General features: G+C 38.8%; 2 protein-coding genes across 8 annotated transcripts in view; one reads left to right on the top strand and one right to left on the bottom strand.

Moving 5' to 3' along the window:
* Nucleotides 1-27,447, bottom strand: part of Notum (palmitoleoyl-protein carboxylesterase notum) — a 454,423-nt gene that overhangs the window by 294,191 nt on the left and 132,785 nt on the right. The window contains exon 5 of the mRNA XM_067356350.1: nucleotides 19,777-19,872. The gene's annotated coding sequence lies outside the window, so the exon portion shown is untranslated. The remainder of the gene's footprint in view (nucleotides 1-19,776; nucleotides 19,873-27,447) is intronic.
* Nucleotides 1-27,447, top strand: part of KaiR1D (Kainate-type ionotropic glutamate receptor subunit 1D) — a 345,484-nt gene that overhangs the window by 310,506 nt on the left and 7,531 nt on the right. For 6 of the 7 annotated variants that reach the window (XM_067356340.1, XM_012377142.2, XM_067356339.1 and 3 more), the window contains 10 exons: nucleotides 1,158-1,299; nucleotides 7,172-7,339; nucleotides 13,923-13,943; nucleotides 16,208-16,360; nucleotides 19,757-19,978; nucleotides 21,449-21,740; nucleotides 22,420-22,558; nucleotides 23,684-23,821; nucleotides 24,998-25,196; nucleotides 25,809-26,040. In XM_067356340.1, the coding sequence (XP_067212441.1) occupies nucleotides 1,158-1,299; nucleotides 7,172-7,339; nucleotides 13,923-13,943; nucleotides 16,208-16,360; nucleotides 19,757-19,978; nucleotides 21,449-21,740; nucleotides 22,420-22,558; nucleotides 23,684-23,821; nucleotides 24,998-25,196; nucleotides 25,809-26,040 (1,706 nt within the window). The remainder of the gene's footprint in view (nucleotides 1-1,157; nucleotides 1,300-7,171; nucleotides 7,340-13,922; nucleotides 13,944-16,207; nucleotides 16,361-19,756; nucleotides 19,979-21,448; nucleotides 21,741-22,419; nucleotides 22,559-23,683; nucleotides 23,822-24,997; nucleotides 25,197-25,808; nucleotides 26,041-27,447) is intronic. The other variant, XM_012377144.2, reaches the window with a different exon arrangement.

Genomic DNA, 27,447 nt, shown 5'->3' with positions numbered 1-27,447 from the left:
GTCGCGGCGCCATTGTACCGCTAATATCATTTTAAATAATTCTCCGTAATTTCGAGAAATTAATTCTTAATTGACGCATTAAAATTAACTGATTTCCTTAATAATTCAATTTAGTAATAATTTAACCTCGAACTAATTTCTGTCGACGTATCGCGCAATATTTCTTCTCCATTTTCTACAATTTAGAAAAAAGTAATAATTCTCAATTTCAAATTATACGAAACTATCTTCCTAAAATTTATAACCTATTTTACGTTATTTCAAATTTCTAGTTTATATTATATCGCACTCGGTGAGAAATTGCTTCCGTTTGAGAATTAATTCGATAATTATTCGAGAAACAAATCTGCAGAATATTACGAATTTGCTTTTATACTCGGAAATATGATTGAACATAGACACTTGATCCGAAGAGAACTCGACGTCTATTTATTCGAAACTACCATAACTTTTTCTTCCATCAACGCTCATCCTTCTCCATTTCATCGTTCGATAAAGTCGCAGAGAGACGCAATCGTCGCCGACGGGGGGGGGGGGGGGGGGCGGTATTGTGAAATTCACAGAATGATACGGCTACGAGAGCAACGCGCGCATAAAGGGCACTTTCACTAAATTATGCATAGAGCATGAAAAATTCCTACGGCGAGCCGGGCACCCGACTTCCACGGGCTGCATAAGGAGATTCGCATTATCGTGCATGTTGAATGACGGGAAGTGAGGGGGTGAGCCCGAAGGACGACCGAGAGACCGAAGAGCAGCCGGCGGCAGTATGAAATTTTTATCAGTGGTACAAGGCGGAAAGCATGTCCGGAATCGGAACCGCTCGGTCTCCGAAGAACGTCGCGGAAGCAAGCGAGCTCTCGCGCGACCGGATCGCGCGGAAAATGCAAGCTTAATATTAAATTTGCGACATCTGTTTGTCGCGCAATGATCGCATCAACGGAGGAATCTTGGCTGACAATTTCTGTTCATTCTTCATACCGTTCGAGCTCATGCTGTCTAATTTCTATTCAAACTGGAAAGGGCTTGAAATATATAAATCGAGATGCAACGCAGCAATTCTTTTAGTGCTTTTGCAATCTTTCTCTTCTTTATACTTCGTAATCATTGTATTTGACACATCTTCAAATTATAGAATATTGTTGCTTCATTTTCAGGCCGCTGCTGAAGCAGATCAAGAATTCCGCGGAGTCGCATATCGTCCTCGACTGCTCCACCGAGAGGATTTACGACGTGTTGAAGCAGGCGCAGCAGATCGGAATGATGAGCGACTATCACAGCTACCTTATCACCTCTCTAGTGAGTATTTAAGTGCGATTAGCGATCGACTTCGCCGTAGACCGCGATATAATTCAACGTTCAGACTTAAGATCCACGAAATTGCATCAGACGCGTCGCACGTACGGTTAATTCTCGCAATCTTCGTCTTAACCACCTGCGACCCCGTTTTTCGACGCTTCTGTCAGGAGCAGCGCCGAAAGACGCTCCGACGCTCCCACGGAGAACGAAGGTCGATAACTTTACTCCCGGAATATTTGAGATCCTCGTAAATTACCGTTAAGGAGACGAGAAATCGATTACCGTGCGAACAGTGGCGCTGGTCAGAGATTGCGCCTCCACTGTCATTGACCTGCCGCGATTGAAGGATACATTTAAACGCAGAATGGCTCGATGTAGCATTGAATGGATTTCGCGATATTATTTCGTGACATTCGATATCACTCGATTATCATCTCCAATGTAATCAGTTTCATCCATCCATTATGAAACAAACTTGACGAATTCCAAGCAGAAAATAAATTATCATTCGGGATTGAAAACTCGCATAATCATTTTGAATAAATATCTATTAAGAATTGTATTAAAACGCACTAAAAATATCGATAAAAATCAAAATAAAACTGATATTAAAAAAATCATCAATTTTTTCATGTCAGTAATGACAAATAGGAATCAATAAATTATGTACGATGAGAGAGATTGCAGTAAAATTTTAAAAGTAAGAATGCATGAGTCATTTTGGTAAACGGTGGCGACAAAAGCGCGCGACTTGTCGTAAGATCGCAGGTACGGAATGTTTTTTTTTAATACGTGAAAACTCATTTGTCCCAAGTTCATCTGCGAGCTCGTCGCGAGCGTAATGAAAACATTACGCGAGTGCAAAACGCACGACGTGACTCTTGGAGCGTTTACTCGAAAACGACTGAAAAGCGGAAAGCGTCGGGGGTCGACTGTAGTTCAAATTGGAAGCTGTCTCAGAATAATTAGTAATTTACAGCCACCTCAGCGGGGCATCATGTCAGACGAGCGAGACGCCGCGAGAAGCCGTAACTGCGCCGACGCGACGGCAATAAATGATAAAAAATAAATAGGGCTTTAAACGGACACGCTATATAACCACGAGCGGCGCAATTTATCTCGGTACTACTCCCTCCCCCACTCACCCCACCAGATTTCAATTTAGATCCATTAAAATGTAAATCAGCAAGGGTATTTGTTCAAGCACGGAAGAATCGAGCTACGCTTTTTCTTCCGTCTTCTTTCCGTTGACTTTACTGACGAGGGCTGGTTTGTTTTACGGGTTTATACTGGCGAGGAATTGCGTTGATCACTGGTATTAACCTTCGAACAATGGGACATTTAGTAATCGCGCAGATAGCGAATGTAGTTTGAATTCGTTTAGATCCGCCGTAAATTTTTTTCCCCGCGTTGACAAAGAAAGGATGAATAATTATGATAAACGATCGCGGCGGAAGTGCAGAAATTGCCGTGAGATAAAAAGTAGGGGGATATCGTTTTAATTGCAATACGTGAAAAATTTGTTTATGATATGTCGATCTCGCCGATCAACGTCGATAATAAGCTGCTTGAGCACACACTTTCAGCTTAATGTTGAGAAATTCTAAAGCAAATATTTATCAGCGTTTTCGTAATAATAATAATTCTATAAGATAGAAGAATCGCTCGATCTTCGACAATTATCTAAACTCGAGTGTTTTATTTTATCAATATCTTAACACTTAAAATCCTATCTATCTCTATCTGTCCATAATAAGCTGTTAAAAATTGATAAACCGTCGTTTAATATTTAACAATAACTTATGAAAAATTAATTAAGTCACATTAGTGAAGTCACTTATAATTTAATTAATTATATATGGTCACCTGTACAAAATTTGCATCGTGTCAGCCTAGGCTATTCATTTATAAACTGCATAGAATATTTAATTCTAATATTAATTATCGAGCAAATGTAAAAAAGCTACATGGAAAAAAATTGCGGAAATAAGTACAAAAAAAAATACTAAACCGATTAAACGATGTAATCTATAACACGACGGCAAAACAAGTGATAAATGATTAGACGGGTTTTTCACCAGATTTGTCAAGAAAGAGCTCGGCGAGATGAAAAGGATACGGCTGTTTAATAAGTGCTTAATGTCGCGGCCGATTTTCATCGCATGACAGAATGTAACGGTGCCACGCTCGATTCCCGCGACGATATGTTCCGAGTCGGAGACTATTTATTTTCACTTACGTCGGCCAGTCGTCAAGGCTCTCGGAGGGAAAAATTGGCCATCATCCATCAACCTGACCTCTCCGCGGCACGATCAGGAAGTCCGCATAGCTGTGCTCCGCACGTGGGCGGATATAGGTGCACGCTATAGTCGCGCGCCGTTTCTCCGCCGGACGGACGACAGCATTAATGAATCTTGCTCGGTCACTTCGCTTGGCTTTCGACGAATTACCTTTCAACGAATTAAGTCCGCCCCATGAAACAGTGATTTCGTAATGAAATTATGGATGTCCGCTCTCACACGGACACCTCGGCGGCGGTGCGGAGATTCCTGCGGCGCGGACTCCCGTAGCATCCTACTTCGAATTTAGCGACGTCGACGCAGTCCCCGCGCGATCATTACGGTTATTATGCCTGTTACGGTTACGATGATTGTTATAATCGTTATAGCTTTGCTCGCCATTTGGGGTACTTATTACGGACATTCATCGCTTACGATGATACGCCGCTGGATTTTCGCATGGAACTTTGCTCCCGGGCGGGAATATCCTATTCCACGCTGAAATAGAATACTTTCCAAACAACATTTCGTTCCAAATCACTTTTTAAATCATTTTTAACAATCTCAATAAAGAAACCGTAAAATGTTCAAAATTGTGTAAAAAAATTTCTCAAAAAAAAAAAAAAAAAAAAACCGAAAAACTCTGTCATAATAAAGAATGTTTTTATCATGGCTTTTCTTTCTGAAAAAATAAACACAAAACGATTGTTAAAAACGTCACATAATTGTCACATTTGCCGTTTAGATGCAATTGCATATCAAGTTAAATGCTTAAAATTCTATTGTAAAATTCCTCCGTCGGATATATCGTCGAACTAACTATGATGTGCACGGCGCAGTAGTGCACATCCACTGTGGGTACGCGAACCATCTGTCAAACGACTTCGATGATACTCTCAGTGTCCGCATGTGCACACTCGCACGCGCTGTCTGTTCTCGTTTCAAACAACAAGTTACGAGAGAATGGAATTTAACGACAGACCGAATGCCGTGTGAAAAGCGATATTCTTGCCGCATCCACCATTTTCGTAGGCGCGATGATAACGTACTGAGAGGAAAAAAAGTCATTCTCTTTGTTACTCGCCCCTATGTTAGTCTTGCTGATAAACAAAAATCCGATAGCGCGCGCGCGCGTTTACACGCTTTGCTTTCGTATCGTGACGAATACGGGGAGATGATAAAGCAATCCGTTTTCCAGCGTGTCACGGTATAAAGTATACAACGGATATTCGTCCCGCGACAGCGACCACCTGGATCGAATAACCGTGATCAATAACTATTCGTGCGTGATATACACATCCCGACGTACAAATTCGCGCACGCAAATCTTCGGCGCGCGCGCGCGCGCGCACTGCGATTCCGCGCAAATGCGTGTTAATAAAATGTTAACAAAATGTCGCGCATGAGAAACGCGATGCTATTGCAACGAGTCGTCGTGCTGAAAGAAGCTACACCGGCGTGTACGAGTGGATGCAATAACAGCACTCGCTGTTGTACGCTCGTGGCGCTTCCGAGTTTTCCCCTTCGTTGCCCTCGCTTTACTCCTCTGGCCAGCCATTCCTCTGACCACAGCGTGGCCAGTGCATACACATGATATTATATTGTGTATTAAATATGCATCGGTTCAAGTAATTGAAATTGGCGAGTGAACGAGGTAACGCGTAATGATTTTCTATTAGTAAAATAAATAGTAATTTTAAATTCGTTAAAATAATGAGTAAATAAATTAAAATACGATAGCCATTAATTTTGACCATTAATTTCAACCAGAACATCCTATTTGCATTATTCTATTCGTTCAAAAATATTAATTAACGTTATGTATGCACATTTATAATTATTCTATTATTATCCTTACAGTATGTGCATTCATGCGCCAGACTTCTGTAACGGATTTGAAATAAATTTTCCTTTAACAAAGATTTGACTAAGAATCTTCATCGTCGCTTCAACATTAAATGTGAACTTTTTAATATTCTTGGAGAACTACAAATTTTTTATCGTTTAAAAAATAATGATGTCGCGATAAACATGTTAAAAACACTCAATTGCATATTAACGCGCAACTTCGTTCAGTATAAGTGCAAATTTTACGTTATTCCATCACGTTGCATAGTGATCTTACAGCTTATCATGCTTCTAAATGCTTCTCTTCATAGCTTTCATTTTCGTGCTGCTTCCCGAGAGATTGGTAATCGTCTTGCATAACGATCGTCAGATTAAGGAAGAGGGAAGTTCATAAACGTAGAGATGCATACCCCACCCAGCTGCCCATTATTGCGCGCTATTCTACATCGTGAGCAATATTGTCACCGCGATGCGACGTGTCTGAAAGAAACGCGGACCGGATGTAGCTCGAGGCGAGACGATGATCGATCACCATCGCGCGACATCGGGAACGTGGGTACGTCGCCAAGTGTGTCGATCTACTCTACGAAGACAGCAGATCGAGAAAACCGGATTTATCTATCATGTCCCGGATTCAGGACAAAGGATAATAAATGGCCGCGGCGCGATCCTCCGCGAGTATTCGAAAGGACTGGCCGGGATGTGCGCCGCGTCGAGCTACACGCGACTTTAAATCACGTCGGACCGCTAGCGTCACCGGTACAGATACCGGTTTGAAGGAGATACGCTTTGTGCTTGAGTTATCTTTATTCCTGCCGATAGCTACTGAATGCATCACAAAAGATGCAAATTCAAGTATTCTTCTCTTTTAAATGTCGATCGCGGCAAGAAACGGTTTATAAATAGCGGTGTGCATCTCATATAATAAAATCATTTTCGAAGAGAAGCGCGCAAACAAAAATGAATTATAATTCACTTTATAAATGTTTATTTGCGAGAAAAAAGTAGCAAAAAAATTCAAAGCAAAACTGTGTTCTTTAAAAAAAAAATAATGAAAGTATCAAAAATACTATTGGCAGCCAGAAACGCATACATACTAATGCATTAAAAAATATTATAGGAAGTATTTGGAAAAAAAAATATATATGTAACTCGTGTTAATCCGTGTAATCACACATCGCTCAGCTTTGCTAAATCTGATGCTTGTCAAACGATTAGAAACCCTAGTTTAGAGGAAATTGTGGAACGTTTTATCGTAAGAGTAGTTCTCTGGAAAATTCTTAACATTATGTTGGCTTTGCTATGTGAATCCGCTTGAGGTTTATCTTACATGATTAATCCGCAGTAAACCAGCAGAGTTTCCGACGGAACAGTACTTCCGATTCCGATTTGAAATATTACTACCGAGATGCCGCAAATATTGCTGCCCAAATGTTCCAAAAATGTTTTCTTTTATTATTTTACTATTATTATCTCATTACTATCTCCGAATCTTATTTTAATTTGGAAAATTATTAATCTTACGTTGCATATTTTCACGAGACAATTATTAAGATATAAAATAACATTCACAAATAATCAAATTTTTAAGTCAGATTAAATGTGAATAAATGTATAAAATTTCTCAAGTGCGATGATAGGAGGAAAGAGCTGTAATTTCACGTAGAATGTAACTAATATAAAATTCTACGAAAGTGTGACTGATAATGGGAATTCATGTCGCGATTAATGGACATTTCTTTCAGGACTTGCATACTGTCGACTTGGAAGAATTCCGACACGGCGGGACCAATATCACTGCCTTTCGATTAGTGGACCCGGAGAAGCCGGAGATCCAGAAAGTAATTCAAGACTGGATCTACGGCGAGAAGCGGTACAATCGCGAGCTCGATATGGGACAAAACAGCAACAAGGTGAGATGAATCTCGCGTAGAAGTTAACTGTAGAAGTGGTCGCTGTCGTATTACGGCACGTCGTATTGAAGTCATTTATTCTGTCGATGCCGATATTTCGCTCGCAAAGTTCTCCAAGTATAAAGTGTAAATATAAATAATATCCGCTGCAAGATATACGGCATCGCAAAGTGTAAGCGTGGGACGTTATGTATGCAAATGCAAAGATCGTTCCACGGCGAAATATGTTCCCGTCCTTAAAGCGGCCGCGCGTCTCACGTAATAACACTCTAATTTCGCATTCTTCGCGCAAGCCCGCTTGACAGCCGCATCGATCTACTTCTTCTCGGTTCTTCCGCTCGCGGGACTTAGCGCGAGAACCCAACTCGCGCGCTCTTTGACGCGGCCAAGAATAACGGGGCGAACATAATAATTGGGTATTACTCTATTCGAAACTTGACTACCGCCGCGGGGAAATTGAATTCCCCGTGGCACGTGGCGATTCTCATAAGAATGCAAATACCGCGGGAGACCGAGCTGCGACTGAGTCTTTTTCACCACTTCTCTCGACAGCCATTCGACGTAATGCAATATAAAAATCACTCCATAATTACATACGGAGTACCTAAGAATATCTTAACCGGTAAAGCAGATGCGATAGACACAGTCTGCGAATTATCGATAATCGAAAATCGAACGACGTTGGAGAATATGATTTGCAAACAGCTCGAGCCGCTTTAAATAATTTTGAGTGAACTAAATTTTGACTATTCGCGATATCGCGAATATTGGAGATGTTCGAAAATACCAAATACAAATTAAATTCGATCAACTTTTTGTTACACAAATAACTCGATTCTAAATTCTCCAAAGAATTCGCGATTGAAAAGGAATGTGCTTCCGGCTAGGTGTATACTCTGTATACCTATATGGAATTATATAACCATTAAGAATATGCGGGTATGAACTTATATGAATACAGCTACTCGCTATACATGGCTCGCGCACCGAAGTGAAGCTATTCGAAGCTGCCCGAGGGTAATAAAATTTCTCAAAGCTTCCGAGTATCTTCTTGAAATTCTTGTTACTTTCAATCCGAGATATCTGTTTATTCAATAAGGATAGAAAAACTTGTCGAGCAATATTATTACATTTACTCGTTATAAAACATCTACATTTAGCGCGTGTTAAAGTATCACAACGTTGTCGTATTTTCCGAGTATTTCATATCTTTGCAACGCGTTCGGAGTGGGATTTATCCGAGTATTATTACAGCACAAGAATTACACGTACATATGAAATTTTCAAGTGTTAAAATTATAAATAGATTGCCTCGAATTTTACATCTCTACCCTGATTTGGCGCAACTGTCACGGCAAACATATTTACGTTTTTACGTGCATCGTGAATCTGAAGAAGTCAAGTCGGATAGAACGCTGTTCATGCATAAACACGATTTCTGCGTTAGTCGCTGTAGGTGGTTTGCGCACCGCTTCCTTTACTTCCATAAGCCGACTTCAAGTACAATCCATACGAAGGCGAGAACGTCGCGCGACTCGCAGCGCAGGAAATTACGTGTGCAGCTTACCTACTTCTGACGAACACATTCTGTACGTAGCGCCGTAATGAAATGACAGCAAATTAATCGGTATATACGTATGTACACGTGCACATGAAGTGCGCACGAGTTTGCAGGTACTTCCATTAGGTGCTGACATTTTATTGGATATATCGATTAAGTCGATATATACCGACATCGCGTACAATGTTATGTCATAAGATTTATCTTTCCTTACAGCGTCATGTACGAACTTTAAAAATTCACATGATTTTTATAAAAGAAAACTCGTTAAAATAGTACAAAATATAAACACGAAAGGCAATTTTTAATTTCTTCTTAATTTTGAAGATTATTATTGAAATAACGTTGGAATCAAATTTTAATCTACTAAATTTGTAGACTTTAAAAGCTTATCTTTTATGCGATACGCGTTACAATAAATAAAACACTATCAGTGCTAAATGACGCTCATTGATTTAAAGACAAATTGTATGTTTTTAGTCTAACAATTTGTTGATTGCGCCGTATTTCTTCGATCAATGATGCGTAATTGCTTGGGAATAATTAATCATTGTGTCTTGCGAAATAGCAGTCTTTGCTCTTTTATCTTCATTCATCTGTCAGGATTATTCCCAAGTCACCCTCGTTCTCACCGTTGTTCTATTTATATCTACCGTCTGTAGTTCTAACGTATAATGTATTTATTTTCGTACATTTACACGGCGTTTGTTTTTATAGATAAATAAATGAAAAAACAAGAATACATAGCCATGCAACGTAATAAATTTTTGGCAAAATATTCCTTCACAAATAAACAAGTTATTAATAACAAAAAAACAATGCTTTTCCACATTTTATTTGTTAATTTTGTTTATTGGTTCTATATTTTAATTTATATAAATATTTTGAGCGGAAATTATTAAATTGTAACAAACAAGTTTTTATCTCCTAAATAATACTCGTGTCAAAAACACATTCTTTTACGGATCTATGGATTTCAATGTAATTTGGTCTCGCAAATATTGAATTAAAGTAAAACAGAGATACATTTAAGAGTTTCGAGCGTAAATCCGTGAGTGTAACACAGTGAACTATCGCCGCCATCATAAAAGAAGCATGGTATCGAAACGCCAATTCGTGAAAAGCGAATTATATCGTCCGTCGCAGCTGGCACGGCATCAACTGGAGAAAAGTTGAGAAGCGCAAATCCGTACGTTCGGCTATTTCGACGGAAGCAACATCTGCCGCGTCCAGCGCGTCGGGTCCTTAAAAAGGCCAATTTGCCCTGACACGGTTGCACGTTCGCGCAAACTTCCCAACAACTTTTTGCTGATGTTCTGCGGTATACGTAACTGCAGCATCCCGAACGAGAATGTGACGGATCTGCTGCATCGTTCGTTGCAGCAGCGTGGCGCGACATTATTCCGCAAAAGGTGTTTCCTCACGTCTCCCTTTTTCGCGTGAAAGTCGAAATGTGATTCCAGCACACTAACATTGACTCTTTTGTCGCACTATGATCCGAAAATACGATATACGTATTTTCTAGCGATCTATTTTTTGACACATTGTAGTCGATTTTCGCGCAGTCTATATTTCATTAGTATTATTCCACGTACATAGCTTTGGAATTCCTTTACCTGGCGCATTTTTTTTTTTAATTTTGATGAAGTTTCTCTGGAATACAAATAAAACGACGTGAATTGTGGAATTTAATATTAATCTGTTTGATGTAACATACATTTATACCATTTTCTAAGATTATACGAAACGGCGATTTATAAAGAAAAAGAATCGCGAAAAGCAAGATGAGCAATTAAACGTCATAATTGCAATGCGTAGATTTACAAAGAAAATGCAGCAATGGAAGAAATAGAATGCTAATGGAATGTTGGCTGATACAATTATTTTTTACTAAGATGTTGATGCTTTTAATATGGAACTTAACATATCATTTTAAAACACATTTTATTTTATGTTATAAATTTATATCCAATGATAAGATTAATATAATTTATATATAAAAATAATCTGTGCTCAAAGTTTAAGACGAGTTTATCAAAAGTATCAAGAAGCAAGTTATATTGGATCAGGTTGTATAAGCAAAAATGCAGCGTTCATGGCAAAATAAACTGAAGAAAATTCGTAAGAGAACTAATCGCGATTGTCAGTAAATAGTTTCAGACATCCTAACGATACCGTAAATTGCCTGTCTTTCTCTCCTCTCTTTTCTTTATAATTTCAGCATAGTTTTGCCCTTCGTTTTTCTCTGGAGAAGCGCGCTCGTCTGTTTGATCCGTGACCCGTTCATAATACGCAGAAAACGACTTCGCGCGCCATGCGTGTGCAAATGCATATATGTATATATAGAAGATATATCTGACTTATTACATTTTGTCAATCGCGATTGTACTAATATGGTTGCGACGTAATAGAATATATGGAAAAAGAAGAAGTAATGGAATATACGAAAAAAGGAAATGGAAAAAGAAAAAAAATATTTTGTTTTCTTCCGAATATGTGTTGAGATCTTCTATTTCTCTTACTTAATTATTTAACTAAATCAAGAGTCTTTATATATTTAATATAGTCTCAAGTAGCTTAACTTTGACCGATCAATATATAAAAAATATTCCGTACTTCAATAATAACATATCTAACAAAAACCACCGTGTTTGAAAAGTGAACCAATACTTGTTAGCAAGCGAGACTTGCTTCACTCTTTAATTAATTACTTGGCGGAATCACAGCGGAAAAATAATTGCATACACGTATTTTTCTTTATCGGAGGATGCGTTTGCGAATACTTCGTTTTCCACTACATGGTATAGAAACAAAATTTGCGGACTTTTTTCGTGGCACGTAGAGACAACTAATAGTTCAAAGAAGATATATCATTGTGACGACAGATAGCACGTCTTCACTTACTCGCTTCAACGAGAGGAGAACAATGGAATGTCGACACAAAGAAACATCCGGTGTCGATTTTCTTGTAAAATCTTATAAAATAAAACTTATAAAATCGTAAGCGAAACTTGTAAAGTCAATTGAAAGTCGCAAAAAGTATGGCGCCGAAGTCTGCACCGTGCCATTGATTCGCAGCACGCAGAGAAATCAGTAATAAAAACTTTCTCGATTCGCCAATTTCATCAGGCACGATGTCTCAATTTTACGAGGCGTCAGCTATTAGACTTAAAATTAGAGTTAAAATTAGAAATATAAAACAGTCGCAGTACAGATTGCAAGCAAGATTAAGTCAACTTCTTGAAGCATAATTTACAACAAGGTTTGTCGCGTATTCAGAATCTATTGATGAAAAGTAACAAGCTGAAAAAAACTACAAAAAAATCTTAATTCTTCGATGGTTAGTTACACTCTAATTAAGGTACTTCACTCATTAAAATAATTAGGACATTCTGCAATTTTTGTTAATCTTAAAATACTTATAGTTTGTTACAAGTTTAATTTCTTATAAGAATACCAATTGAACACCAATTTTCACAAGAGCGATCGAGTGGTCATTTGTAGAAAGGAATTAGAAAATTAAATCATACTCAGTAATTCAGAAGTACGCGAACTGTAAGGAATAAAACGACGATTCGATTTCTCTCCACTTAAAGTAAGAGGGGAACATTTTCTGTCAGAAGATACGTCCTCATAGAACGAATCCCTTTAAGACCATGCAATCGATGGAAAACCGTATCTCCAGATAGGCGTCGTATTCATGGGAAATTTATCAGTAAGGAACAAATTCCACTTTCGAGCCGACACAAGGCTGGTTACCCCGTCTGGGGGTGGATTATCCAGGCGGCACAATGGCTGCCAGATCTATTCGCTGAGGTAGTAAAGAAAACTCAAAGGACCAAGAATATCTCGTGCACTTAATTTCTCAAGAAAGCATGTCGTAATTTTATTACAACTCTTCAAATACCTTCACCATTCAATCGTACTTTGCTATTTTATCGCTGCCGAACCCATAATTCATTCACTGGTAATTAAAATTGCTGTCTTAAAAAGGATTATTAGATTTATTTAACAATTATTTCTTTTCAGATTTTTGTGCGTCGTGCTCTTTTTGAAGTTTAAAGCGGTTTTATGATATAATAAATTCCTCTTCTCTCTCTTTTCCATTAATTTTAAAATATTCTATTACAAACAGCTGCGCGATTTATGTTAAAGGAAATATAAATGCTATGGGAATGATAAAAATGTAATAATTTATAAAATTGATATAGTTTTAGTGAGCAAACATCGAGAATTTTTCTCAACAAAATAATAATTTCTTAATTAAACAAATATAACTACTTTAATGATTAATTGGACTATATTGAGACGTGTACGAATGAAAAACGTTGCACAGAGCCAAAACATAAGATTAGCAGTCGAAAGTTAACACAATCATTTCGCGTCGTGACGCCATCAGTCGTAATTTAACGGCGATGTTACGCAACAGCGTCGTCGTATAACGAACAATCACGTTTGACCAGATTCCGTAACGAGAGTGTGTCTGTCGCTCGGAGGAATGTCAGCGATCCCATTACGACCGCGTCAAAGCTAAACTAATTAACTCAATGTGCACGCGATGACAAACAAACGAACAATACATTGATTCGATTATAGACAGGACACAACGAATGGATTTATTAGAACCGGCAACGAACGTAAGCTCGTTATTCGCGGCTTATGCGTAAATTGCAGATTTTGCGGCGCCATTCATTAGTGCAGTTGCGTAAGAAGTTGAAAACAACAATTACGTAACAAAAGTTTAATCCCTAGTATCACCTAGGGTTTAATCTTTATTAATCATCTAGTGTACGCATATTTGCAACTTTCTATTGGTCATTAAGAAATTATTCTCCTCTTGAACATAAATGTTGACTAATCAACATTCATGTTGAATCCTATGTTTTACACAACACTCTACGCAATTTTCACTTTTCCAGCATTTATCATTAAAGCATATTATTACATTCTTATATAAATTTTTAGATGTTAAATAATAAATTAAATTAATTAATTTTTTTCTTTCATGCACGCGCGGAATAGAATAACTTCACCACTATAAAGGTAAGTTAAATATTCGTCTCTTGCGAGATATTTTCCTTCGAAAAACACGTTGAAATGAATAGTTATTCTCTCGCAAACCTTTTGCGGCGACAAGAACTAATAGGTTACGTAAATTCTGACCGTGGAGCGCAAATGAAAACGATCTGGCTTGTTTTTACACTTTCAATTAATTATTGGCCAATTCCGCAGAACGCGGAATCGGTCAAACATTTCATTACGAATAAGTTATCGGCAAAACGCGATCAATCAGAAATGATCATGATTACCGAAAAGTATATAATTGATAAAAGTATATAATTGAATATGTGGGATCTATTGATCCACTGCCGACAGATCGATCCGCCGTCTAATGTTTTATTTCATTTATTTCTTTTATGTATCCGGTCGCGGCGTCTATTGACATAATCATAAGTAGATGACTCTTTTGGCGGCCCGCGACAAATAACGTCAGTTTTCTTTTTTATGTTTTCGATCGCAGCGTCTATTGACATAATTATACAGTAAACTCTTTTGGCGGTCCGCGACAAACAATGTCGGTTTTCTTTTATGTTACCACTCTTTAGGGTATAAAAGTGCGTAGAGAAACGAGCGAAAAGTCAGTCTCGAGCGAACTTCTATACGGAAAAGATCACGACGATTAGTTGTACTCTATATTGTTAACTGTACTCTATATTATTAAATAAACCTATGTATAATCCTACACTTATGCAAGATAAATTTTAAAACATTTAATAATAAAAATAAGACAATAATTAAATAATTAATAACGTAGAAAAATTAAAAACTATGAAATTTGCTTGATTATGAAATTATTTAATCAAAGCGAAATTACAAGCTGCAAGCATTTGTTTGATCGCTAAGTGTCGAAAGCATTTCCGTGTGCTATCCGAAATTCCATAATGACAAGTGGAATTATTTAAAATAAACATCTTTTTAAATAGTTCTGCACGATAATTCCTCAAATAAGATAAAAATTCTATGATTCTTGAGAATAAATATTCAGAACAAATTTTGCAACATGCAATTTTAATGCAACTTTTCTCTCCCCTTTTCTTTCGTTTTCTCGGCGCTCCTTTATTTCTCACTGTAATAGATAAATAATGGATAAATAGATAATATCATTTCTTCGCGGAGTTTCTATTTGTCCAAAATTTGACATATCAACGTAAGAATATCATCTCTTTGGATCGGAAAACACGTGAATCGGACACATTGACTCGTTTCTCCATAAATACGCTCCCCGGATGAGGCATCGTAAAATCCGATAAGGATATTGGTTGTTTCGAATATATCGGAAGGAATATACACCCCCACACGGCACGATACCTAAGATGATACCGCTTTTACAGCGACAGTATCGCGGGGATACCGCGCGTGCGAGTTACGAAATATAAATGTCGGGGAAACAGAGGCGCCAATTTGCCGTGAAATCCTTCCAGGAGCCGGAGATTTTGTCCTTTTACTCCTCACACGTTGGCGCAGAAACAGGAATTCTCCGTCCGACCTCTGCTTCCAAATACGATTCCTCTCGTGAAACGGCAGAGTCGGGATTTAACCCTCACCGTTCTTTCTTTGTCGCTTTCTTTGATAATTTCAATATCGTGAACGTGGAATTGCGATTTCGCGCGAGATAGTTTGTACATCGTCGACATCAAAGAGAGCAAAGCCCTCGGTAATATACAATTGTTGCATATAATTTTTCGTATATATAATATCCCGAAAGATCCTATAATAATAAAACCACGCCACCACAATATTATAACGCGTTTTGTTCAATCAAAAAGTTATATTAATACTTCAAATTCCAAAAATCAGATTTGTAGATAAAATCAAGTCGTTATGTGATTTTATTTTTATGAAAGACTTATTGTACGCACGAATTTGGCTAGCAATGAACTACACGTACTCTAATAAGATTGAAAGACGAAGAATTGTGAAAAAAGTGTCTCTTCCCAATACTTGTGAAAAAGATATCGTATCGAAATCCAATACACAATACCGTCTGATTATCATTTTCTAGGATATCCAATATATACATGCTGTATGTAGGACACACATAAAATGACATGTGTGATCATGTATCTCAACAAGTATCAATAACGAAAGAACGTATTACAAAGAAGAAAGTTCGGATTATATTACAAGATCGAAATAGTTTCTGGACCGAAAGCTACTTTTTCCTCCCCCTGAGCCTAATATTCTCTAAAATATTCCAGTAAATCACGTGAAATATTTTGTATTCAATGCATGTGTGCCGTTCACAGACTGAAACATCCCTGCTGTACGATGCCGTCCATCTTTTCGCCAAGGCTTTGCACGATCTCGACACATCCCAGCAGATCGATATCAAACCATTATCCTGCGAGTCAACCGATACTTGGCCTCACGGATACTCGCTCATTAATTACATGAAAATCGTAAGTAATATACGCATAATCAATTTTATAGCATAGAAATATTGCATTATGAAATATATAAACCATAAGTTTCTTTCTTTGAATCGCAAAATTTTGTCGTTTCAAGCTCTATTATAAATAAAATAAGTTTAACATTCTAGTATGTTGCATTGAAAATGTTGGCAAATTTTTTTTCACATTTTTATCTAATTTTTTATTTTTACACAAAACTTCCGCTATTTTTAATACAGAATTTGTTTAATTAAATAGTAATTTGTATCTCTCCTCATCGTATTTATAGTACTCGTACGGGCAACGTAGATCTTATATTTTCTATCAACATTGAAAAACACATTTTCGTATCAAATAAATCAAATGTAAAATCAGTCAGTCACGTTTAGCACTAAATACTGTTAATGAAGATGACACAGCCTTTACAACTGTCACGGTATCACTGTCATTAATTAACGGGTAGATTTAAAGATAATAACAGATCGAATCTACACAATTCTTTTAAGCTTTCATCAAATATTCTCGCTTAATCAATCACGTAAACCATGCATATTATGCTCACGCGATGTGACGCGGTAAAGATGTTTGACAGTCGTCTTCCGCATGATTAGTGCACGCTCAGCGCAGAGGCGAATTATCGCGCCAGGGAGAAATTAATTTCGCGGAATTATGGACACCGCCGATCGATCGCTCCGACAACGTAATAAGCCATTATAACGATATGCTTGATCTCACCCGCTCCCTCGCCTCCCGCGTGATCCTGTGCATCGCTCATTAACAAGCGCTACGGGTTTGTGCGTCACATACAATGCACATGTTCATTCATTATTCCGCGACGATTAAATTCTAAGATGTAAGTTTCATCATTTCTTTATCCTTTTTATAATGTCTTCATAAAAGAATTACACATATAGCGTTGTTTTATAAAAATTACCATCTTTTAAAATTTTTGCAGATTTTTCTTGATCCAGTCCGTTTGTTTTAGTTCCACAAGTTATGTCAGAAGTAATTGTGCCAACAGATGCTCTTATCTCTAAAGCACAAATCTATATTCGTGCTGCATGATTAACATTTGATATTGCAAGCAAGCGTCAGATATCACTTCGATACATCTGTTTGTACGCACTAGCGATTAATCGAATAATAGAAGCAACATTTAATCTTATTAATTTAACATCGACGCGAGCTCCGCATTTTCCGGATAATTTTTAACAAGAAAACGAAAGACGCGGAAATAAAGGGGAAAGATTGATAAACACGTGATACTGGGTTAAATCGGGTAGATGCGGGAAATCACGCGAAGCCTGGGATGCATTGACTTTCCACGATCCGCGCTCGATTGTTCCCACGGAACAATGGAAAGTTACTCTAGTTTAAACGAAGCTGTCGCACGCGCTGACAAATTGTCGTTCGCGGTCTCAACCGCGGTGCATTTTGAAGCAAAGATCTGCATAGGCCGTAGTGCGCGAAGCCTTTACGAAGTGACGCGCGACATTAAAGGCAAGTATATGCGACGAAGTTCCCGATCGATACGGGCGACTTTTCGCCGCCAAGATTTTTGGTTTTTACATTCCGGTAAGCGAATATCCCGCCACGGAGCACGCTCCAGATGTTTAACCGGTAAAATCGAACACACATGTAGAATATGCTAACGTGTCGCATCAGCAGCGCAATATGAGTTACCGCGAATATAAATATGCGTTGCACGCAGGATATGGAAACGTGTCTCGTCATTCGCATCGCCGTGCCGAGATTGACAAGTACGGAAGATATGTTCTCGGCGCGCGGAGGCGACTCTCATATGCTGCCGTGACTGCGTATATGTCACGAACGAGCGAAGCCTGTCGCTCACACGGCCGAAACGTCCTGACTAGGATCAGCAAAAATTCATGTCAATAGAAGCAGACATGCGCGTGTAATTTTGGCGGACTTGTGACTATCCTGTTACACGTTTCAGATAGCAAGTAACGCAATAGCTTCAATCTTTATAGAGATGGAGTAAATTTTTTTCAAATGATGAATGTTGTTAAAACGAAAAATATCTGTATTTTTTGTTCGTTTCTTTTTTCTAAAAAGAAAATAAATAAACAAACAATATTTGAAAAATTATAAGAGTTTTTAAATATTATTGGAGACCTATTTGCAAAAATTATTTTCAATGAAACATTAGAGATGAAAACACAACATGAACATGCAAATAGTTCTCACTTTATACCCGCGCGCATGACATCATTTTCTACAATGACGTCATTTTCATTTTCATTTAACAAAACACGCTCCCAAATGTGCCCGGAAACTTCTCTTCCAACTATATCGTAGTTGGCAAAACGTTTCAAAACTGCAACTACGAGACTACGTCAGAATTCTCTCGCTAGTAGTTTCCTCAAACGTAGGCGTTTCGCGGCGAGCCGTGCGGCTCACCGACCTGCATTATATTACCGCCGACAGCTTTTTCCGACGGATTCTCCCATATTCATTTGCGAGAGATTGGCATTCGTCGAGTGGCGCTATAATTATCAACCGGGACGCTTCATTCCTTCCGAGGATTAACACCGTAGATCGTTGGTAACGATAGCGCCTATATTAACTCGCGCGTCAAGGTAGAATTTAATTTCGGCATATTCATGGACCGGTAATTACAAGCAGTCGCGGAGAATTTCGTCCGCAATTACACCGTGCCGTTTTGCGAGTGTACGGGGTGTGACTCGCGTATACAGGGGCAAGGGGGGGGGGAGGGAGATTGGGTTCAGTTATCATGCGCGACGTAATTACTCGCGAATCATACTTTACGAATGTTACGACGAAATTTCGGTATCAAAATGCTGCTGCTGCTGCGTATTAATGCGTCTTTTACGTCCCAACAATGTAATTGTGTGAATTATAACGCCCGGTACACTGCAGACGCTCTATACCGGCTTTATGAAATAGTTAGACAAACCCTTCGTATGTATGCGTAATAAATGCACCGCAAATCTCTCTACTCCGACTTCACTTTAAACGTGCGCATCCCACCGAGGCGAGTCTTAAACTTCTTTTGTTCAAGAAATTACGGCGTGCTGTGTTTACGTTGATAACGAGATATTATGCTAGGCGAGATTCGTGAATAAAAAATTACTAACAAATTTCTCTCCGTAATAATGTAAAATACGAAAAATCGGGGAAATTCGTACGAATATTCCGCTATACAATTTGTAAGAACTACTAACGCACCTCGTATTGTGTATACAATCTACTGCGTATAAAATTCTTATTTGCAGTACGTCGGTTTACTTGCACGGCGCGTCAAATATTGCAGTATTATGTGTGCATAAATATGATCTTGAAGAATTTTAATATCGTGTATAATATTAATGTTATATTGACAATCTCACGATGTCATAAGCATCACTGATACACATTTTTAAGGTGGAGATGACTGGACTTACCGGTATTATCAAGTTCGACCATCAGGGCTTCCGCTCCGACTTCGTTCTAGACATCATTGAACTGAATAGCAAAGAGGGCTTGAAGAAAATCGGCACCTGGAACAGTACCAAGGGTATCAACTTCACGAGGAGCTACGGCGACGTTTACACTCAAATCGTTGAAAATTTGCAGAATAAGACTTTCATCGTAACGACCATACTGGTGAGTGGCGTTTTCAAAATGCACGCTACTTCCTTTCGCGATAGTGAATCTGAAGGAACTTTGCCAAACGTCAAAATAATATATTGAATAAACCCGCTATAAATTCACCACCTATTTTATCTTATAAAAAAGATATGTTTTATATATTATCTAATTCAGATAAAGTGTGATAATATATTTGAGCACTTTTTTTATTCAAAAAAATAGAAAAATACTAATTAATCGGGTAGTTTAATTTATTAAAGAAATATATGTGCGTATCTCTATATACGTACTATATTTTTCTGATCGTCGTCTAAAATATATTAGATTAGAATACGGTGAAGTAACTTTGCAATAAGATACTTAAAAAGCCTCTTCAACAAAAAATACTACTCAACCTAATGCGTCAGTTTTAAAAATTGCTTTGAATTTCACGGATTTCGTAGTTTAAGGTAAAAAAAATACCAATCATATTTATTTCGATATCGAAGACGTCGTATCTGTTTGCGTCTATAAAAATCATTCGCGACAATCGTGCAACGAGCTCGAAAATCGTCGCTTTAATCAAAACGCGAACAAAACAGGAACGTCGCCGCATTAAGCAACCGTCACAGCGGGTGGAAAATTTTTTTCCATCCATTAGCGAAGCCTGCGCGCTCGTTAGCTTTCCGCTCCCTTTTTCCCAGAAAGGAAAGGAAGAAAACGAGAAGGATGGAAACGCCAGTGCTGGATACGCGCGACTTAATTGAAGTTTTCACGGCGCGCTCGACTCGCATTACTTATTCTCGCGCTAATTGCGGCGACAAGTAATGTACTCGGTAATGTATTAAGTGCCTTGAAACTCGGCCGAGAAAGGGATAACGGCAAGTCTGCCGCGACAGTAAGAACTGGAACTCTCGCATCGTGCCAGAGTTGTTTTTGTAAAAACTCCGACGCTCTAACATTTCATCGATCAGTAAGCGGCCGGACGCGTCTAAAACGAATCTGTTATTGAAAGTACAACAGTTACAAACGTGTATTACAGAATGTAAGATTATATCAAATTTCAGGAAAAACTTTTTCTAATAACAATCACAATCCCTGGTATTTAATATTTTAAAACTGCATTGTTTTTAATATGTAGCTCTGATTTAAATAGTTAACAGAACCTTCTCCAGATTCGATCGCAAACTTTGCGATACATCTTGTATCTATTTTACTAAAAAAAATTGCTCTAAATAAATTTCCTCCACAATATCGAATAAGTTTGCTTTAATATAAAAATATTTGATTGAAAAGCATTCTACTCTGTTCAATATACTTCAATCTCGATGCTTATAAGCATCGTCAGGATTACCTGTAGATATAATAATTTCACTCAGAGACCCGTATACGACGAGTCAATGCTATCGATAGCTATCGATAAGCTCGTATCGGTAGACGCGCAACGTCCCTTTAGACGCGCATATGCAGGCACCCTATTGACGGTATCTCATTACTTCGTCGCAGAGCGCGCCATACTGCATGCGGAAGGACTCAAGCGAGAAGCTTACCGGAAACGCGCAGTTCGAAGGCTACAGCGTCGACTTGATTTACGAGATCTCGCGGCTGCTTGGATTCAATTATACGTTCCGGCTTGTGCCGGACGGACGTTACGGCTCGTACAACAAGCAGACGAAGGAGTGGGACGGGATGATGAAGGAGCTGCTCGATCAGAAAGCCGATCTTGCGATCGCCGATCTCACCATCACATACGACCGAGAACAGGCCGTGGACTTCACGATGCCATTCATGCCTCTGGGTAAGACGCTAACGCTATAACACCGCGCAGTGAACACCGCCGCGATTCCACGATTTCCATATAAATATCTTACAAAAGAAATTGTAAAAGAAATATGCTACCTTATATGAATAGCTTGAAAGAGTATTTTAATATTATTTTTTACGATACTGAACCACTACTTTTCTTGTGATCTTATACAATGTCCATTAAGCATTGACGTTGGGAGAAATGAGAAAAAAGTAGCCACGCACGCATTTCAAATAAGTATTACTCATATTAAAAAAATTGAGAATATGCTAATATAAATTTTATTCTCTTTACTTCTTTCATCTCTGAATTATACCGTGCAAAAAATTCCATAAAATAACATTAAAAATGCATAAGATATTAATAGCGCTATGAATGAAAATTCATTCTCAGCATGTGAGATAACAAATTTACTCTCAACGTTGAAATAATGAGATAAGATCTAAGATTTCACACGTGGCCGGTGATTCTTATCTTGTATCTTTTGAATAATTTCTCGGGCGCAATTTCGCGAGCCATTATGTACCTTTGTAAGTCATGCGCGGCGGTAACGAAAACCCGAATAAATTTCAAGACTAATTATACGCGGTCCACTGTGTCCACACATCAATGCATTCTATCCGCGGTCTGTGCCGTGGCTGAGCATAAAACGAGAATTTTGAATTTACAGGGATCAGCATACTTTACCGCAAACCCATAAAGCAACCGCCGAATTTGTTCTCGTTTCTCAGTCCTCTTAGCCTCGACGTTTGGATCTACATGGCGACGGCTTATCTCGGGGTCTCTGTGCTCCTCTTTATACTAGCCAGGCAAGTGAAACCACTTTAAATTCCTCCGGCAAAAATGCCGTCACGCTATTCCGGAAATTCTATCTCCTGTCTAATCGATGCGATCACATCTCCCGCAGTACAGTCTATTGACAAATTAAGTTCGAAGGAAGCCTATCTCACTTCGCGAGAATCTTCATGTTTATTCATTTCATAAATCAAATGCAGCGATTAAAAACTTAATGCCAATTAAACGATTAATTTGTATCGACACCGATGCCGTCTTCCAATTTTTGCGACAAGAAGAAGCATTATCTCGCGTATACTGTATTAATTATTTCAAATAAATTATTTATAAACCGGATCAGAATATCTTTCCAAGTACAATAATTAGTATGTGTATCAAGAATTTTAAAATAGATCTTTTTATAATAAAATACCGTGCTTGACACTATTGCATCAGAACATGTGTCTGGAATCATTGAATTTAGATTCACGCCGTACGAATGGTACAACCCGCATCCGTGCAACAAAAATCCGGATCGCCTGGAGAATCGCTTCAAGCTCCTTAATTGCTTGTGGTTCACCATTGGCTCTCTAATGCGGCAGGGTTGTGATATTCTGCCCAAGTAAGCTTTCTCACATATTGAGAGAATAATTTCCATGTGCAATATATTGTGCTCGTCGCATGTTACACTCGACTAATTTCCCCCTGAGCTACCTTTAAAATTGAACCCTTTCCTGCATAAATCGAGTAATCAGAAAGCGATTGATCAAAAAGAAACATAAAATGCACCATAAAATGTTATACGTATTTTCACGTACACGTACTGTTTTCAAATATTAAAAAAGTTAAAAAAAAAAAAAAACAGTAATTGATAAATCACTTGCTTTATGAACTAAGTGCAAAAAAGGAATTAAAAATAAGATTATACCGAAAAGTTTTTCGTCATATTTTTATAATTTTAAATAAGTGTTATAACTGATTCATAATTTAGTCACTGATTTAATTGTTGAAAAATCGTCGCTTTATTCGGCAAAAGATGTGAAAAGCATATGCGTATAATTCTACAGATTTCTCCGCGTTCTTTCAGACTGACAATTCGTCGTGAATAGGTACACGCTTCGACATCTAATCTCGGCCCTACCCCTTTCACGTGTCCGCAGGTTCAGCCCCTACGAGTGGGAGAACCCCCATCCGTGCAACGGGCAGTCCGAGGTCCTCGAGAACGAGTTCACCCTGCTGAACTCGCTCTGGTTCACCATAGGCTCGCTCATGCAGCAAGGCTCCGATATAGCACCGAAGTAAGTTATCGAAGAAGAGCGCACAATGTATTCAAACGTGATATACGGCGACGCGGAATCCGTTATATTGTTGTCGGTCAGCGATGTTAACGGCAGTAGTTTAACAATCGCGCGAGAGAAGCGAACGCGCAGCGCGCTGTAAATTGTAAATTATCCGGATGAATCGCATCGCACTTAACTGACATTTTAACGGCTGTGCTATATCGTAGGCTTGCTGCAACTGATTGTACGCGGAGCACGGCGGAAAATGTGGGAATTAGTAGCGGGGATGTGTTCCTTAACGGCTTTTGGTGTCGGACTCTTCCTTTAATGAAAATTTAATCGATGGCTTAATTAGAAGCTACTTAATTAAAGGTTTATGGCAAATTAAGCTTCAGCGGCGTAATGAAGTAACAAAACTTTACTTTCTAATTAAGTCGAAGCAGATACTCCTTTAATACATGATTAACTTTACACTCGACTAGTAAGATGTTTAATGTCCAAAATTAAAGAGCTCTGACTCGCACGGGCAGAAATATGATTCTGAAATCCCCGTGAAAAAAAAAAAAAAAGTGCATCCTTACTACAGTTTCACCGCAGTGCACCGTGAAATTACATATAAGCGAAATTAATCAGAGTGCTTTGCTCGTTCCTAATTATCGAAATGCATGAAATCGCATAGCATGCGTTAGCAGCTTGGAATGTCGTTACGCAAGTAGTTTCCAATAATTCCACGCGCTCGTTATATATACGGTATAATAGCATTTATGCATACGCATCAATTTTCACGATGTAAAATAATTTGTCCGCAAATACGTCCTGCGTATCTGTTCCGCTCGCCAGTTTCCGCATTTGCCGTTTAATACCGAAACGCGAGCAGCTTAACTGCAAAACGGGTTATATTCGTGACGTGTACAGCCGGCTCGTTACATAAAGCGAAGTTGAACTTCCGCACGCTCCATTACCCCCTCGAAAGACGTAAAGTTACTCTCGAAAACTTCCGCGAACGGCAGGTGCCATTGATTCTTTTTTTCTGCGACTTCGTATTTTCGACACGTGCTGCTTTATCGGGCACGGCTCTCTACAAGAGCGGGACGGTTATGCGGACTATTTTGCGAACAAATTCGCGCCGGGAATTTTCAGTTTAAAGCGTCCCGTAGCGAAAAACGGTCTGCAGCCTTTGAATTCTTATCGCAGGGCCGTGTCGACTCGCATGGTCGCGGGCATGTGGTGGTTCTTCACGTTGATCATGATCTCCTCGTATACGGCTAATCTCGCGGCTTTTCTTACCGTCGAGAGGATGGATTCGCCGATCGAGAGCGCCGAGGATCTCGCCAAGCAGACGAAGATCAAGTACGGTGCCCTCAAAGGCGGCAGCACGGCGGCCTTTTTCAGGGTGAGGTTAAAGCTTTTGTATTGTGTACTGCTTTCTAAATACGGAGAGCAATATTCAAGCGCGTTTGCAATATCGTATTATTCCGCAAATATGCGGCACGAAATATGCGCCGTGTGTAAAATTGGATATTGTACGATAAAATAACAAAGTTGCATATTAAAAATCAATTAGTACTATAGATGTTAGAATTGAGAAACGAGAAAATACTGAAAATTACATGCCGGAAATAACAACGTATCGATTTTTTGCCGACTTCGGAGAAGCGCAGATTTATTATTATTCGCGTATCGACCGTATCTGAAATTCGTGAAGACAAATTTGACCGATAAAAGGTTAAATGTGTCGGTACACTGTCATCCCGAATCGCACAATTGAGTTGAGCTTGCTCTTAGCGGTCTAAGAATATCTTAAATCGAGGCAACAGCGAGACCGCGGGATGCGACCGAGAATATTTCACTATTAATTCGGGAGCGCTGATGCGTGCAATTAAGGACGTAAGCGAGACCCGGCGAAGTAAGGCATGCCTACTTCGGGGGTTAACCGATTTCCACTCCGACGTTCCATCGTTTAGCGGCACGCGTACTCAACCACGAAATTCCCGGCGTGATCTAGGATTCCAATTTCTCGACGTACCAACGCATGTGGTCCTTCATGGATTCGGCGAAGCCGACGGTATTTACGTCGAGCAACGTCGAGGGCGTGGATCGAGTGATCAAGGGGAAAGGTAGTTACGCATTCCTGATGGAATCCACCTCCATCGAATACGTAATCGAGAGGAACTGTGACCTCACTCAAATCGGCGGTCTCTTGGACTCTAAGGGATACGGCATAGCGATGCCGCCAAGTAAGTGCGAATGAAAACGTTTTATACGATACATATATCTGTCTTGCTGTGAGGAGTTGTGATGCATACGCACTCTTTCATTTCGTGCGCGATTGGATTGCATTAACGAGAATGACAAAAACGTCAAAAAAAATACATCAATAATTAAAAGAATAATTAAAAGAAAGAAGAAAGTGAACGCCAACACGAAATTTGAAATAATACAGTTTTTACACATCATTAATTGTAGATCGTAAATTGACGTGTATCTTTCAGATTTGCACTTTTCAAAAACGAATCTGAAATAAAAAGACGAATTGTCTATTGTATGAATATTTGAATTCACCGTTGAATACTGATATTACATCAAGCAATTTATGTAGATTGCTTAGACACAGCAAAAAGAGTCGACGACCATATATCTTTCATTCATATCGGTCAGGCGTGACCTGGTTGTAATAATACGTCTCTAAATAGCTATGAATTTTAATGCCACGCTGTTAAATACAAAGCGTGCTGATTAACTTTTTTTGTAGTGTCCAGGCAATCCACGGGCATCGTTAAATAGCATCGGCACCTGGTAAAGCAAAATATTCAAATAATTAATAATCCCGCGGTCAAAGTATTAATCAGTACAGTTTTGTAATCAACAGTAGAATATTAAAATCTATTAAATTAATGAGAGGATGCATTATTACGGTACAAATGAACGATGTATTAATATATTTCTCATGGTTAAAGTATAAATTAAATATGAGCTTTCTTGTTGTCATTTACGTGAACATCTCTTTTTCACCCACGTCCAATCTCGTTGGCCCTCATTTTCTCATTCTTTCGCGAATATTCTTATGAAACTTTTAATGCAATTTTTATAAATTTAAATGAAAAAGATAATTTGATTTTCAATACTGCGATATTACAGTGCCTTAATAATTCCAATTAATAGCAGTAGCGGACATAGCGCATTGGTTTTGAAGAATAAAACCTACCTAATCAATATATTGCTGCATAAAGTACTTATATTGACTTAACTTACCCATCTGAATAAAAGAATTTCTCGTTTAATTAAAACATCTCCTTTATGCAAATGAAACTTCGATAGAAAGACAATGCGAATCGTTCCCTCGGCGAATTGTCGCGCGCGATAGATCGCTCGAGTGCGCTAGCCAGTTTATCTATTACACTTATCCTGAGAGATCGAAGTGAAATCGTATTGCCGGTCGTCTTGCTGATCTCGCGACTGCGCGAAACTACCGGTCGATAGAGAGTGTCGCTATGGAGGAAGCGATCGCGCGCGGAATTGCCGGCGGAACGTCGGCGCCAGGGAACGATTGCCGCAACGGTACTTCCGAAAGTTTCGCGGAAGTACGACGTTACGAGGAGATAAAAGCAGTGAAGGAGTTCCTCAAAACGATCTTGGAACTTCAG

The sequence above is a fragment of the Linepithema humile genome, chromosome 5 (assembly GCF_040581485.1).
Source record: "Linepithema humile isolate Giens D197 chromosome 5, Lhum_UNIL_v1.0, whole genome shotgun sequence".
Lineage (NCBI taxonomy): Eukaryota > Metazoa > Arthropoda > Insecta > Hymenoptera > Formicidae > Linepithema > Linepithema humile.
Note: the sequence above shows the minus strand (reverse complement) of the source record. Positions and strands in the feature narration are given on the sequence as shown.